The sequence below is a fragment of the Carassius gibelio genome, chromosome A15 (assembly GCF_023724105.1).
Source record: "Carassius gibelio isolate Cgi1373 ecotype wild population from Czech Republic chromosome A15, carGib1.2-hapl.c, whole genome shotgun sequence".
Taxonomy (NCBI): Eukaryota; Metazoa; Chordata; class Actinopteri; order Cypriniformes; family Cyprinidae; genus Carassius; species Carassius gibelio.
In genome coordinates this window covers 19,091,832-19,104,213 of record NC_068385.1, presented here as the reverse complement: position 1 = coordinate 19,104,213, position 12,382 = coordinate 19,091,832, and the positions used below count along the sequence as shown (strand labels likewise).

The 12,382-nt window shown below is 37.4% G+C and overlaps 1 protein-coding gene across 2 annotated transcripts in view; it reads right to left on the bottom strand.

The window, feature by feature from the left end:
• Positions 1–1,098: 1,098 nt before the first annotated feature.
• The window catches only part of LOC128028697 (NADPH--cytochrome P450 reductase-like), a 28,062-nt gene continuing 16,778 nt past the window's right edge, over positions 1,099–12,382 (bottom strand). For both annotated transcript variants that reach the window (XM_052615990.1, XM_052615991.1), the window contains 11 exons: positions 10,075–10,199; positions 9,035–9,124; positions 8,730–8,828; positions 7,488–7,604; positions 6,047–6,165; positions 5,396–5,577; positions 3,647–3,796; positions 3,197–3,464; positions 2,896–3,041; positions 1,934–2,019; positions 1,099–1,855 (listed from right to left, as the gene is read on the bottom strand). In XM_052615990.1, the coding sequence (XP_052471950.1) occupies positions 1,711–1,855; positions 1,934–2,019; positions 2,896–3,041; positions 3,197–3,464; positions 3,647–3,796; positions 5,396–5,577; positions 6,047–6,165; positions 7,488–7,604; positions 8,730–8,828; positions 9,035–9,124; positions 10,075–10,199 (1,527 nt within the window). In that variant the 3' untranslated portion in view covers positions 1,099–1,710. The remainder of the gene's footprint in view (positions 1,856–1,933; positions 2,020–2,895; positions 3,042–3,196; positions 3,465–3,646; positions 3,797–5,395; positions 5,578–6,046; positions 6,166–7,487; positions 7,605–8,729; positions 8,829–9,034; positions 9,125–10,074; positions 10,200–12,382) is intronic.

The following is a 12,382-nucleotide window of genomic DNA, read 5'->3' as shown; positions in this document are numbered from 1 at the left end:
TAAATGAACTTTTCCACGACATTGGAATTGGAAGTGTTGTTGCATTTAAAAATAGTTACTTAATATTATATTATGCATTTATATTCTTTTACAAACAAATCTAAATGTTAACATTTTTGATGCAATGACACCGTTTTGTGTTGTGATTATGTGATGATTTCTTCACGCTGTGACATCACAACAACATTTACAAACCTTTAGCAACATATTGACCTTCCTTGTGGAGCACTGATGTTAAAGAAAACATTCATCATATCCCTTACATTTTATTAAAATATAGTCAGCTGTTTCAGGGAGGTCACATCATGTTTTCCTAATGACGTCTTTATTCTCACCATCCCATTTACTTTGCCTCATATCTTTTTATGCTTTTTTAATTAGCCCTTTTATTTCTAACTTACTCATCAGAACATTAAAGATAAAAACCCTCTGTCTGGATGAATTTCTCTATTTGATCCACTTCATTTCCTTCTTTTCCTGTATGTGTGGAGCTACCCATACGAAAGAGATAACTCTTTTATTTGCATTCGGAACAAACTTTGTAAAATATTGGATAAAATTTCACCAGAGATTTAACACACATTAAACTTGAAAATGCTGAAAAAGATATGACCACTTCAGGTGTGGGACAGTAATACAGGACACGAGTCCTTTAATATAGTCCATGAAGCCAAGAAAAATATGGCAAGAGAAATCAATTAATATTCTATTTAAATGTGTATTAACAATAAATCAGAGCCAGGAATTCACTATTGAAGTCAGTTTCTGTCACAGAGTGTAAGAATAAAACTATTAGGGGCTAAACTTTCTCAGTTTTGATTAAAAAAAGTAATATCCGCAAAGACCGAACATAGATTTGCAGATTTTCTATTACTACAGTACTGTGGTCTCCCAGTGTTCAGCATTACGGATTCATTTACAACAATCATCCTGCATCACATAAAGCACATAATGAAACTACTAGACAAACTCATCAGGCAAACAAAGACCGCTTCAAAGCTAGCTTTACATTTTAATGTGTTGATGATAATTAATATTATTCAAGACGCAGAAAATAGTGATGCATAAAAGTGAACAGAAACAGGCTAAAGACCAGGGTGATGTTAGTTATATTTAATCATTACAAATATGCCTAAACAGCTGTGTGTGTCAGATATATGAGGTCCATACAAAACTCTGATTACGTAAAAAAAAGAGCAAAAAAACTACCCCTTTCTAGATTTCTATCATCTTCCCAAATAGTAAACCTTTGAGCAGCGATGCCTCCAGACCAGCATCTGTTTCCTCGTCTCTATTAAAAGTGTGAGAAGACAAACCCAGGCGTTCAGAGAGCTACGAGGACAAGCTGGGATGTTTCTGACATCTGAAGGCTGAAAATCACAGAAAACACTCTTCGTACTCCTCCAAGAGTCATGTTTAAACCTCTCTCCTCAAGTTCAGAACAATAACAGTGAGTTAAAGTCTCTTCACGCTAACACAGAAGCGCTCCAGCATTCATCCAGCTCTAGTCTGGTCTTACTAAAACGATTATAAAGATTCATGCATATGTGTTTGATTAGTATGTGAGGATCATGATTGTACACAGTATTTGTGACGGGATCTGTTCAGGATGAGGTAATGTGTGTGTTTTCTGTCTGCAGGATGACAGCGAACACATTTGTTCTCCTCTCTATGAAAGCACACATCAGGACTGAACAGAAGCGGTCTGCTTTAGCTCCAGACGTCCTGCGAGTAGCGTCCTTTAGTCATCAGTTTCTTGATGTAGTCCACGGCCTGAGCTTGGCTCAGTTCTCCCAGCTCCTCTGCGATCTCGTAGAAGGCGTTCTGGACGTCCCGCGCCATGTATCGGGCGTCTCTGTGGAGGACAGTGGAGGATGGGTGGTGTTAGAGAGGGTTCAGGCGCGCTCCGTCTCGTGTCGTGAGGTTTACTCACCCGCAGATGTAGATGTGAGCGTTGTCTGTGTGAACCAGTCTCCAGACGGCCTCCTTGTTCCTCTTCAGAAGATGCTGTACGTACACCTGCAGCAAATACATCATTTACATATACAGTGTGCTGTTTGTCTCCAATATCTGTTCAATAAATCCATTTTAAAGTTAAAAGTTAATCTTGACCTACATTTTAACACAATATGGTCAGTTTTGTCAGTTTTTAGCTCAAATTCAGATGAAAATAGTTCCATTTAAAATTACAGCAAAACTGTAGAGCATCTATTTGTAATCAGCGGTGTTTGATTATTAAATCAGTAATGAATGATTCAATGATTCAGTGACTCGTTCATAAAGAGTCACTTGATTTGTTCTGAATCAACTGTTTGAATGAATCGTTTGAATGAATGATTCGTTAAGACAGTGACTTGTCGCCACCTTCTGTTGGATTTTCATATATAGAATATCATTTTATTTTAAAAAATATATTTCAATTTTCATTTTTTAAACATTACTTTCCATTTAAAAGCCTTTAATCTCATAGCGTAAATATAAATAATTTATTAATTTATTTTTATATTTATTAAGTTTAGCATCTGAAGTGGAACTTATGATGAATGCAAAAATGATTTCTAAAGCTACTTTTTGTAATGTCTATTCCTTTTTTTTAATTGAACATTAATGGTTTAAAAAAAATGTTTTGGGTAATTGCAGATAATTCGATTAATTAATCAGCACATCATGTAATTAATTCGATTTAAAATTGTAATCGCTTGACCGCCTCAGTTTAACACAATTTATAAAACAGATGGTTATGAATGTTGACTTCATCTTTGACTAATATGTCTGTTATGCTACAGAGAGGACGTGCTGATTACTTTTGGCTCTCGGTTACCAGAGATATTTTGGGAGAGATTATTTGATTGTGGGCCAAAGTGAGCTGGAAGTGTAGCCTAGCATGAGCGCTACCTTCTCAGTCTGGTCTCTGGAGAAAGCTACGTTGAGCTCCGTCAGGACTCCGGTCTTCTCAAACTCCTTCAGTTCCTCTTGGTACAGGAAGTCCTCGTTCTTGTGACGGCAGCCGTAGTACAACACCGTCTCTCCAACCTCCTTACCTACAAACAGGAAATCAGCATCCTAATTGCACGACGACTGACTGGAATAAGGATGGGAGAGAAGGCTCAGCCTCCTTAGCCTCATGTGATTGTGATGCTGATGAAATCCTGACAGACGCTGAGACAGAGGAAGCACAGGACAGCAGAAGTCTTACCCTGTTCTTTGAGCCAGCCGCGCTCCTGGACGAAGCCCATGAAGGGGGCGATGCCGGTGCCCGGGCCGATCATGATGACAGGGTTCGTGGACTTGAAGGGCAGGCGGAACTGAGACTTGCGGATGTACATGGGTACCGTGGCCTTGTGTCCGTTGTCTGTTGGCGTCTTGTTCTTCAGCCAGTTAGTGGCGACCCCTTTATTGACCCGACCGGTCTTGGTCTGGTACTCCACCACTACAGCACAGATGTGGATGCTGTTGGGATGAACCTGTCTCCGGCAGAAAACACCACTTATTTAATTTAATGCTAAAGTGTGTAACTACTCTGTTTGTCTGAGTCATCTAAATAAAAACCACTAAAAATCACACGGTACACTGAAGCTCAACAGGTGAATGATCATTATCTGTAGGAAACAAATACACACGCTGTCCATCTTTGACTCTCTCTGACCTTGGAGGAGGATGCGATGGAGTAGTAGCGTGCCTGCAGTCGAGGCAGGAGCTCACACAGGTGATCGATGGGCGGCCGCAGAGACGGAAGATCCTCCAGAATAGCCAAAATATTCCTGCAGGAGTCCAGCACCCAGCTCTGGTACAGCGCCTGAGAGAAGACCAAGACAGAGTCAGGAAAACTGTCGGCTTTCACACTGCAGCAGAAGTGTTTTAATAAAAACCTAACATTTATGCATTTAAGGTTGAGCCAGTTTTCCCCTGCGGTGCCATAATAAAGCAATAATCCCTGTGAAGCCGTGGTTTACAGTGAATTCATAACAGCTAAGGACCGTCAGGTTCAACGTGAAGCAGAGCTTAGCTGTTATAAATTCACTGTAAACCACGGCTTCACAGGGATTATTGCTTTTATAAAACGGTTATTCTAGATACAGTACAGACCAACAGTTTGGAAACATTACTATTTTTAATGTTTTTGAAAAAAGTTTCTTTTGCTCATCAAGCCTGCATTTATTTGATCAAAAATACAGAAAAAAAATTAATATTGTGATATATTATTACAATTTAAAATATTAATAAATATTAATGAAATAATTTATTATACTTTAAATGATCATTTATTTCTGTGATGCAAAGCTGAATTTTAAGGATCATTATCACATGATCCTTTAGAAATCTTTCTAATATGATGATTCATTATCAAAGCTGGAAACAGTTCTGCTGATTAATATTTCTTCAGAACATCTGATACTTTTTTAGGATACTTTGATGAATATATTTTTTTTTTTTATATTGTTTTTAAAATAAATATTTTGTAATAATATACACTACTGGTCAGTAATTTGGGGTCAGTAATTTTTTCTTTCTTTTTTTTTTTTAAATAAAATCAATACTTTTATTCAGCAAGGATGTGTTAAATTGATAAAAAGTGAAAAGTGATAGTAAAGAAAATATATTATTAGAATATATATTATTAGACTTTTTTTCTTTTATTATTTTGAATAAATGCAGTTCTTTTTAACCTTTTATTGATCAAATATATCAGACAGCAGAACTGTTTCCAACACTCATAATAAATCAGAATATTAGAATGATTTCTAAATGATCATGTGATCGACTGATGTTACATGTGACACTGAAGACTGGAGGAATGATGCTGAAAATTCAGCTTTGCATCACAGGAATACATTTTTTTTAAAGTATATTCAAATAGAAAACTATTTTTTAAAATTGTAATAATATATCACAATATAAAAAAAATCTGTATTTTTGATCAAATAAATGCAGGCTTGATGAGCAGAAGAAACTTCTTTCAAAAACATTAAAAATAGTAATGTTTCCAAACTTTTGGTCTGTACTGTATGTAGTTAGGTTTCTCAAAATAAAATGGCAAATAAAGTGTAATGATCGCCAAACAATGTAGCTGTTCAGAAACAGTTGTGGTAGCAACAAAGTGGTTGCCGAGCAACACACAGAAGTAAACAAAGGTGTGTGTTTGTAGAGTAATTTACAACTCAGCCAATCAGAATCAAGGATAAACTATCAGCTTTATAAATCAATATAATTCAAGATATCAAAGTTAGTCATTCTACTGTTGTGTAAACGCTAGGCCTCAGTAACAGTATCACTAACACGATTAGTAAAAACAGTGCTTTTGGTAACACTGCAGCTCTTCTATTGTCATTATATCACAGTATGATCCTAAATCACTGAGTGTAGTTTATATTAATAGTAGTGTGGGTGATCTTACCTTGCCCTCGGGCGAGGAGGAGGCCATCTTCTTCATGTTCTCCTGCTCTTTGGGGTCAGTGGCGTACTGTGCCAGTTCATAAAGCACGTTTGTGCGCGGAGGATTGGTGATGTCCAGATAGTGGGTCAGAGCGGTGCGGTACGTGGTGGGACACGGGAACGGATGCTTCTTATTGGACTCCTCTGGAAGGAAACACACACAAACACAAACTTGTGGCATGAAACTCTAGATGGCGCAGTCCCATAGGTCTAACTCAGTCTGACCGAATGACATCATTATCACATGGGACAGCTGATTGGTTCTCTCCTGCATCGGTAGCCAATGAGCTCGCTGCTCAGCATTCAAATTTATGACTAGTGCTTGCTGTAGCAGTGCAGCTGGCTTCAGAAACCCTCCTCCTTCCCCAGCTCCACCTGTATAGATCTGCTACGAGGTGATTCCTGTATGCTATATGCAGGTTATTCATACGTGTTATATGTGCAGCAGCAGCAGTTGTGGATGTATTGAGACCAATTACAGCAACACTGTCAAATATATTACCATCCTAATCCCTCCAAGAGTTGTCATGACAGAAATATACTTCAGCGACACAGCTTTAGTAATCCTGACTACTACAGACATGACTGAGCGGCTGAAGGGTTCGTGTCGTACCGTCGAGGTTGTTGAGCGAGATAACAGTGTCCAGGTCCACACCGAGCACCTCACCGATCCTGTTGACGATGACGCTGTCATTGATGGGATACACAGCCACATGGTCTCCCGATTCATACCTGCACACACATTTCAACATTAGTGATTAGTAAGCAGTTTAAAAAGAGTTAAAACCGATGTATAAACAAAAAAATGTTCAATATGTTGAATGCAGTTACTACAGTTCACACCGGTCTTCCTTATCTCTTCAAAAATCAATAAAGATACCAAAGGTCCATTTAAATGGACAAATATTTGCGTATTAACTTACACTGCATAGAATTGTTTATATTTTATTATATTTATACACTTTATTTTGGGGACCAATTTTCACTATTAACTATGCCTTTTGCCTCATTAACTCCTAACTACTGCATATTAATAATGAAGTAGCAGTTTATTGGACTTCCGTTGGACTTTGATTATTAACACCCATTCACTGCCATTATAAAGCTTGGAAGAGACAGGATTTGTTTTATAAAACTCAGATTGGATTCGTCTGAAAGAAGAAAGTCCTATATATCTAGGATGGCTTGAGGGTGAGTAAATCATGGGGTAGCTATTATTTTTGGGTGAACTATCTCTTTGAGTTTAGGTATGATTAAATAGGGTTGAATGATCTAGAATAAGGCATTAATATGCATTAAACTGCTAATATGCTAGTAATATGCATGCTAATAAGCAACTAGTTAATAGACAGAATATAATAAAGTGTTGCCATATTTGTTTTATAATGCCTTTTATAAAGGTTCTTTGTTTTATATCAAACATCGCTATGATTAATTTCTAATTATATCCACATTTATTCTTATTTATTATTAACTCTCGGCAAATGACTCATAACATATCTGTTGTTAAAACATACAGTAATGTCATCTTAAATAATCATGGTTACACATTCAAAACTTTGTTTTTTTAATTTTTATGGAATTGAGCATTCACAAGATGTTCTCGTTACTGATTATTATCAGATCAGTTTAGTTTACAAAGTTACACCTGATATAAAAGGTACTTGGAAGGAGTTAAAATGTGAAAAAGACACAATCCTGCACCGAAACATACTTAAAGATTATTTTTGGACCTTATTTTAGGTGGTTAAGATTGAAAAAAGAAGAAAACCTACAGGGTATCTTTATTTTTTTATAGTAATAACAATAAATTATGCATAATTACATGCAACTAACCCTAAATCAATCCCTAACCCTAACCATATGGCAAGTACATTTCCTCTCTTTACTTAAATATCAAGGACACTAAAATAAAGTCTAACCCAATAGAGGTGTAAATAGTCATATATTCATTATTTTGACATAAATGAGCACACATGAACATCAATATTAGGGGGAATGTTTGGTGATTTGGCTGATTATTGCTGGTTCTGGCCTGGTGTACTGTGTGTGACCTGATTTTGGAGCCAGTGATGTCCAGCTCCAGGTGCATCAGGTGTCTGTCCCCGGCCTTGTTGAGCTTGCGGTTCACAGTGACCGGAGCCAGGAAAGGGTTCTTCGAGTCGAAAGGCCTGTGAGAACAGACGATGAATTACAGACAGTGAACCATGACTTCTATCCTATCCTATTTTAACTCTGATCGTGATTTCTGCTACTCTCAAATCAATAAACATAATCCTCTGCGACATTTGCCCACTGGTTATTTTTCCTGAAAACATTGAACTGAATGTGGCATTGCTTCATCTTGCATTGTGACCAGCCTGCACGGGCTTTAGTGGTTGTGTTTGCCAGATGTCAAGAGTGTTTACATGTTCCCTGTGTCTTGTCTGGAGTTTTATGTTGAAGTGTTTCCTGTGCATTGTCTGTGGTCCGTTTGTTAATTGTTTCCTCCTGATTAGTCTCCCCAGCTGTGTCTTGTTATCTTGTTAAGCTTCTTAGCCCATCCCATGTGTGTGTGTGTGTGTGTGTGTGTGTGTGTGTGGAGTATGGTCCATCATTGTTCGCTGTAATGCTGTCCATGTGCTTGTTTTATGCTGGTTTCTGCCTGAACATGTCAAAGTCCCCCATTCTGAGATTTTTCTCTTAAATCAACACACTATACATACACAGTATTTGTCAAAAGAAAAAAAAAAAAAAGAGTTTTAAAGAGTTTATGACTTTTAAATATCTTCTGCTAAGCCAAGGACAGTTATGTGCTTAAAAAAACGAATCTTGTTAAATATTACAGTTGTAAACATCTGTTTTCTGTGTGAGTATCTGTTAAAGTGTAATGTATCTCTGTGATGCTCCGCTGTATTTTCAGCATCATTCCTCTAGTCTTCAGTGTCACGTGATCTTCAGAAACCATTTGCTGCTCACTTAATATTAGAGCTCAGTTATTAATAACGGCTAAAGTTAACGTATCTAAAAGTATCTTCAACAAATATTCTGTCTGCGTCTGATCAGGTTGATCTGTGATCTGTAAATGTGGGAGGGGCTTGAGATGAAGCTGCTGTCAGTCTGATGATGATGATTGAGCACATTTATGATCTGAACATACATGATCACCAGAACAAAGAAGTTATAATAAGAAATATGTCCTTACTGTATATTTAATTCCCACAGAACACATACTGATTCAGTTTGAAAGAGCTTTCTTCTCTCCTGGAGGACTGACTGAATGCAGCATGAGAAAGTGAATGAAGTGCTGTACTCACGGCTTCTGGTTCTCGAAGCTCTTGAGGCGTCCCAGCTCTCCAGTGTAGATCTTATTCATGTTCAGATCGCTGTGTACCTTCAGCTCGTACTGACGGATGCTGAGACACACAGAGAGTGTGTGAGTGTGTGTTAGAGAGAGAGACAACAAACAACAGCACCCAGCGTTTCCTCAGCTAGTCTGAAAGGCCTGTAAGTGATGTTAATGAGCAGAGAAGGCCAGGCGCTCGGGTCAGGTCACTGTGACCCACTGACAAAGGAGGAGAGAGGAACAAACGCCCCTGAACAGATCATTGAGCATTCAGACCTGGATTCTTCTCCCGTTGCTTCCACTCCAAAGTGTTCACACACAGCCGGCCAGAACTGCTCTCGCCACGACACGAAATCCTCCTCGAGACTGACGAGAAACAACCACAAAACATCCTCACATTACCAAGAACTGACTGAACACAGACCCACAAGAGCGCGCGCACGCACGCACACACACACACACACACACACACACACGCACACACACACACACACACACACACGCACACACACACACACGCACACACACACACACAGATTCGGTCTGAACCTTGTTAATAATGCATTATAGATGAGAGAAACTCAACAGGCTTCGCTCTCTATATCACATCACTTTAATATTGATAAGGATGATAAGCTCTGTACATTTTCACTCTATGTGGATGAATCTAACAGTCAAACACTCAGAAACAAACCTGACAACAGCCACAACTCATCTGCATGTTCAACCCGTCAAAATAAAAGCTCAGTGTAACTTGAAGAAATTATGACAAATATATTATATAATAAAATTTACTTTTTAAAGTAATACTAATAATTTAAAGGAAAAACAAGACCTTTTTTATCCCCGTTTTAATGTATACATTTATGCTGTGCATCATCTTATTTGACAAAAAATGTAAATGCAACATTTTGTTATAAAATGTCTTTTCATTTCATTACATTTTAAAAGATCGATTAAACTTCTTCTGCTTTATGCAGTTCATTAGACACAATGTTTGCTTATAAATTTTTATTAAATCATAAAAAACTGAATCTAGACCCTCAATTAAAAGCTTTCTTACTCTGTTGAGCGTACAGACACATCCAAAGTATTTCCTTCCAGATTAAATGTAAAGAATTTTTCTTTAAAAGTTAATATCGAATATTATGCCATATTTTAGGCCTCATTAACTAGCTCTACTTTCTGTTTTGAATGATTGTTTTCTAATTAATCATCCCTTGAGTTGCACTTGGCAGTCCATAATTCACGTCAAGGAACTCGATTATGGTCGGACACATTATAATCATGCAGAAGAGTGTAAAAGCCTCACTCACTTCCCGTCATCGTCTCCCATTCCCAGGTCAAAGATCCTCTGTGCTCCCAGCTCAGCCATTCTCTGGTCCACATACTTTCCCATAGCGTTGTAGTGCTCGTATGTCTTATTCCCCAGAGCAAACACCTTAGGAATGGGTTTGAGAAATTATATATATCTTATTATATATATCCATTGATCTATATCTATACCTTATATTTACAATACATTCACCTGGTAATCCCACAGTAAACATTGTCAAAGACCTTCTGAAAGGGCTTTTACATTTGCTATCAATAAAACTTAGAAAAAGTAAAAACTAACTAAGTAACGTAATAAGTTACTTTTTTAGGGAATAACGCAATATTGTTTAAAAGTAACTTTCCACAACACTATATATATATATATTAGGGCCGGGACTTTAACGCGTTAATTGAGATTAATTAATTACACAAAAAATAACGCGTTAACTAAGATTAATTAATTACAGAAAAAAAAAATTCCTGCGTTTTTAATAACTTATTTTTGCACCGCGGAACGTTTCTCACTGGATTTGTTTCAGTGGACCGATTATACTGGAGCACCAACTAGCGTTCGCATATCACTGCAGCACATTGAGCCTCAAGGATCACCTCAACGCAAAACATATAGCAGCTAGCGTGGACTTTACACTTTATATTGAACTATGTATTATTTTGTTGGTGCAACAGTTTATGTTGAACTCTTTATCGTTTTGGCCAAGGTTATTGAGAGTTGGACTTAGTATGTTATGGCCTCTGAAGCAACAGAGAGATGTTTTCTAATAGTCAGTGTTTCCAGTGTTCTGAATGTAATTGACAGTATTGTGTTTTACTTAAAAAACACTTTACAGAAGGTTCCAGCACCTACAAGCTTCCTGAATTTCTGAAATGTACTATTTCTAAATTGTTTCTAAATATGCTATTGCTACACTTCATGGCAAAAATTGCACTGGTCTGCTAGACTTGGTTAAACAAAAATAAACAATATTTTGTTGCTTAAGCTTATGTATTCAGTCATTATTCAATGGTATACTATAAATCCATGAGAAAAAAAAAATACTTTGATCTGTTCTCAGGTCAAATATTTATCTGCGATTAAAATGCGATTAATTTCGATTAATTAATTACAAAGCCTCTAATTAATTAGATTAATTTTTTTAATCGAGTCCCAGCCCTAATATATATATATATATATATACACCACGCATTTGGTTTTAAAGGGACAGCGGCCTAATTGTCATTAATGTTAATCAAACAACAAAAAGAGAGAAAATCACTCACTGATCTTGACTAAATCACTTTAGTAGCCCTAATTAGGATTAATCTGAATTTAGTTTATACAAATAAATATGCCTGCTTGAAGGAATGGGGCATGTTGTGAGAAAGCTATTAAAAAAGAATGAATAATATGTAATGTTTTATTCAGGAATATATAATGAGTTTGGAAATTTTTGAGAAATGCTTAATAAATGTATTACTCTGTAACCAAACCCATCAATGAACCTAGTGATATAGATTTGGTCGACTAAAATCGTATGACATCCGACAAAAAGAGCTCTTCAGATGACTAAAATATGATTCAAATTAAATGGCATTTTCATCAAAGACTATGACTAAAACCAAATCTGAATATGAGGTACCACACAGGCCAGACTCATCACAGCGAGTCAGATCAAAGAACAGATGTGACGTGCTGCAAAACGTTGTTGAGCTTCACAAAATGGGAAGTGGCTGTGAGAAAATAGCAAAAACTCTGAAAATGCCCAACATCAGGGCAATAGTTAAGAAATCCCAGTGAACTGGAAGTGTTATGAATCAGCCTGGAAGAGGATGTGAGTCTGTTTTTAACCAACAGACTGTAAGCGGTTTCAAGAGGGGCCAAAAAATCTCCGAGAATCAGAGCTGGAGGATTGCAGAAGTTGATTGGGTCTTGGGGTCAGAAAGTGTCCAAAACTACAATCGGACGTCACCCACATCACCACAGTTTCTCTACTCTCATCCAAAAACAAACTCAAGTGTCTTGGGTAAGACAGACGCTACTGGAACTTCAAATGGGAAGGGGTTCAACCAACACAGAGCTTATTCTGGCAACAAACACCAGAGATGGGTCTGGTACACAGAGAGGAAGTCATGTTGAAATGTAGCTCATGGCCACAGTTAAATGCAATGGTGGGTCTTTACTGTTTTGGGGCTGTTCTTCAGCTAGAGGACCTGGACCTAGCATCAAAGCATCATGGACTCAAATATCAACAGATGTTAAAGGATCACCTGACTACTGTGGAGAGTCTACCAGCAGGACAACGATCTCAA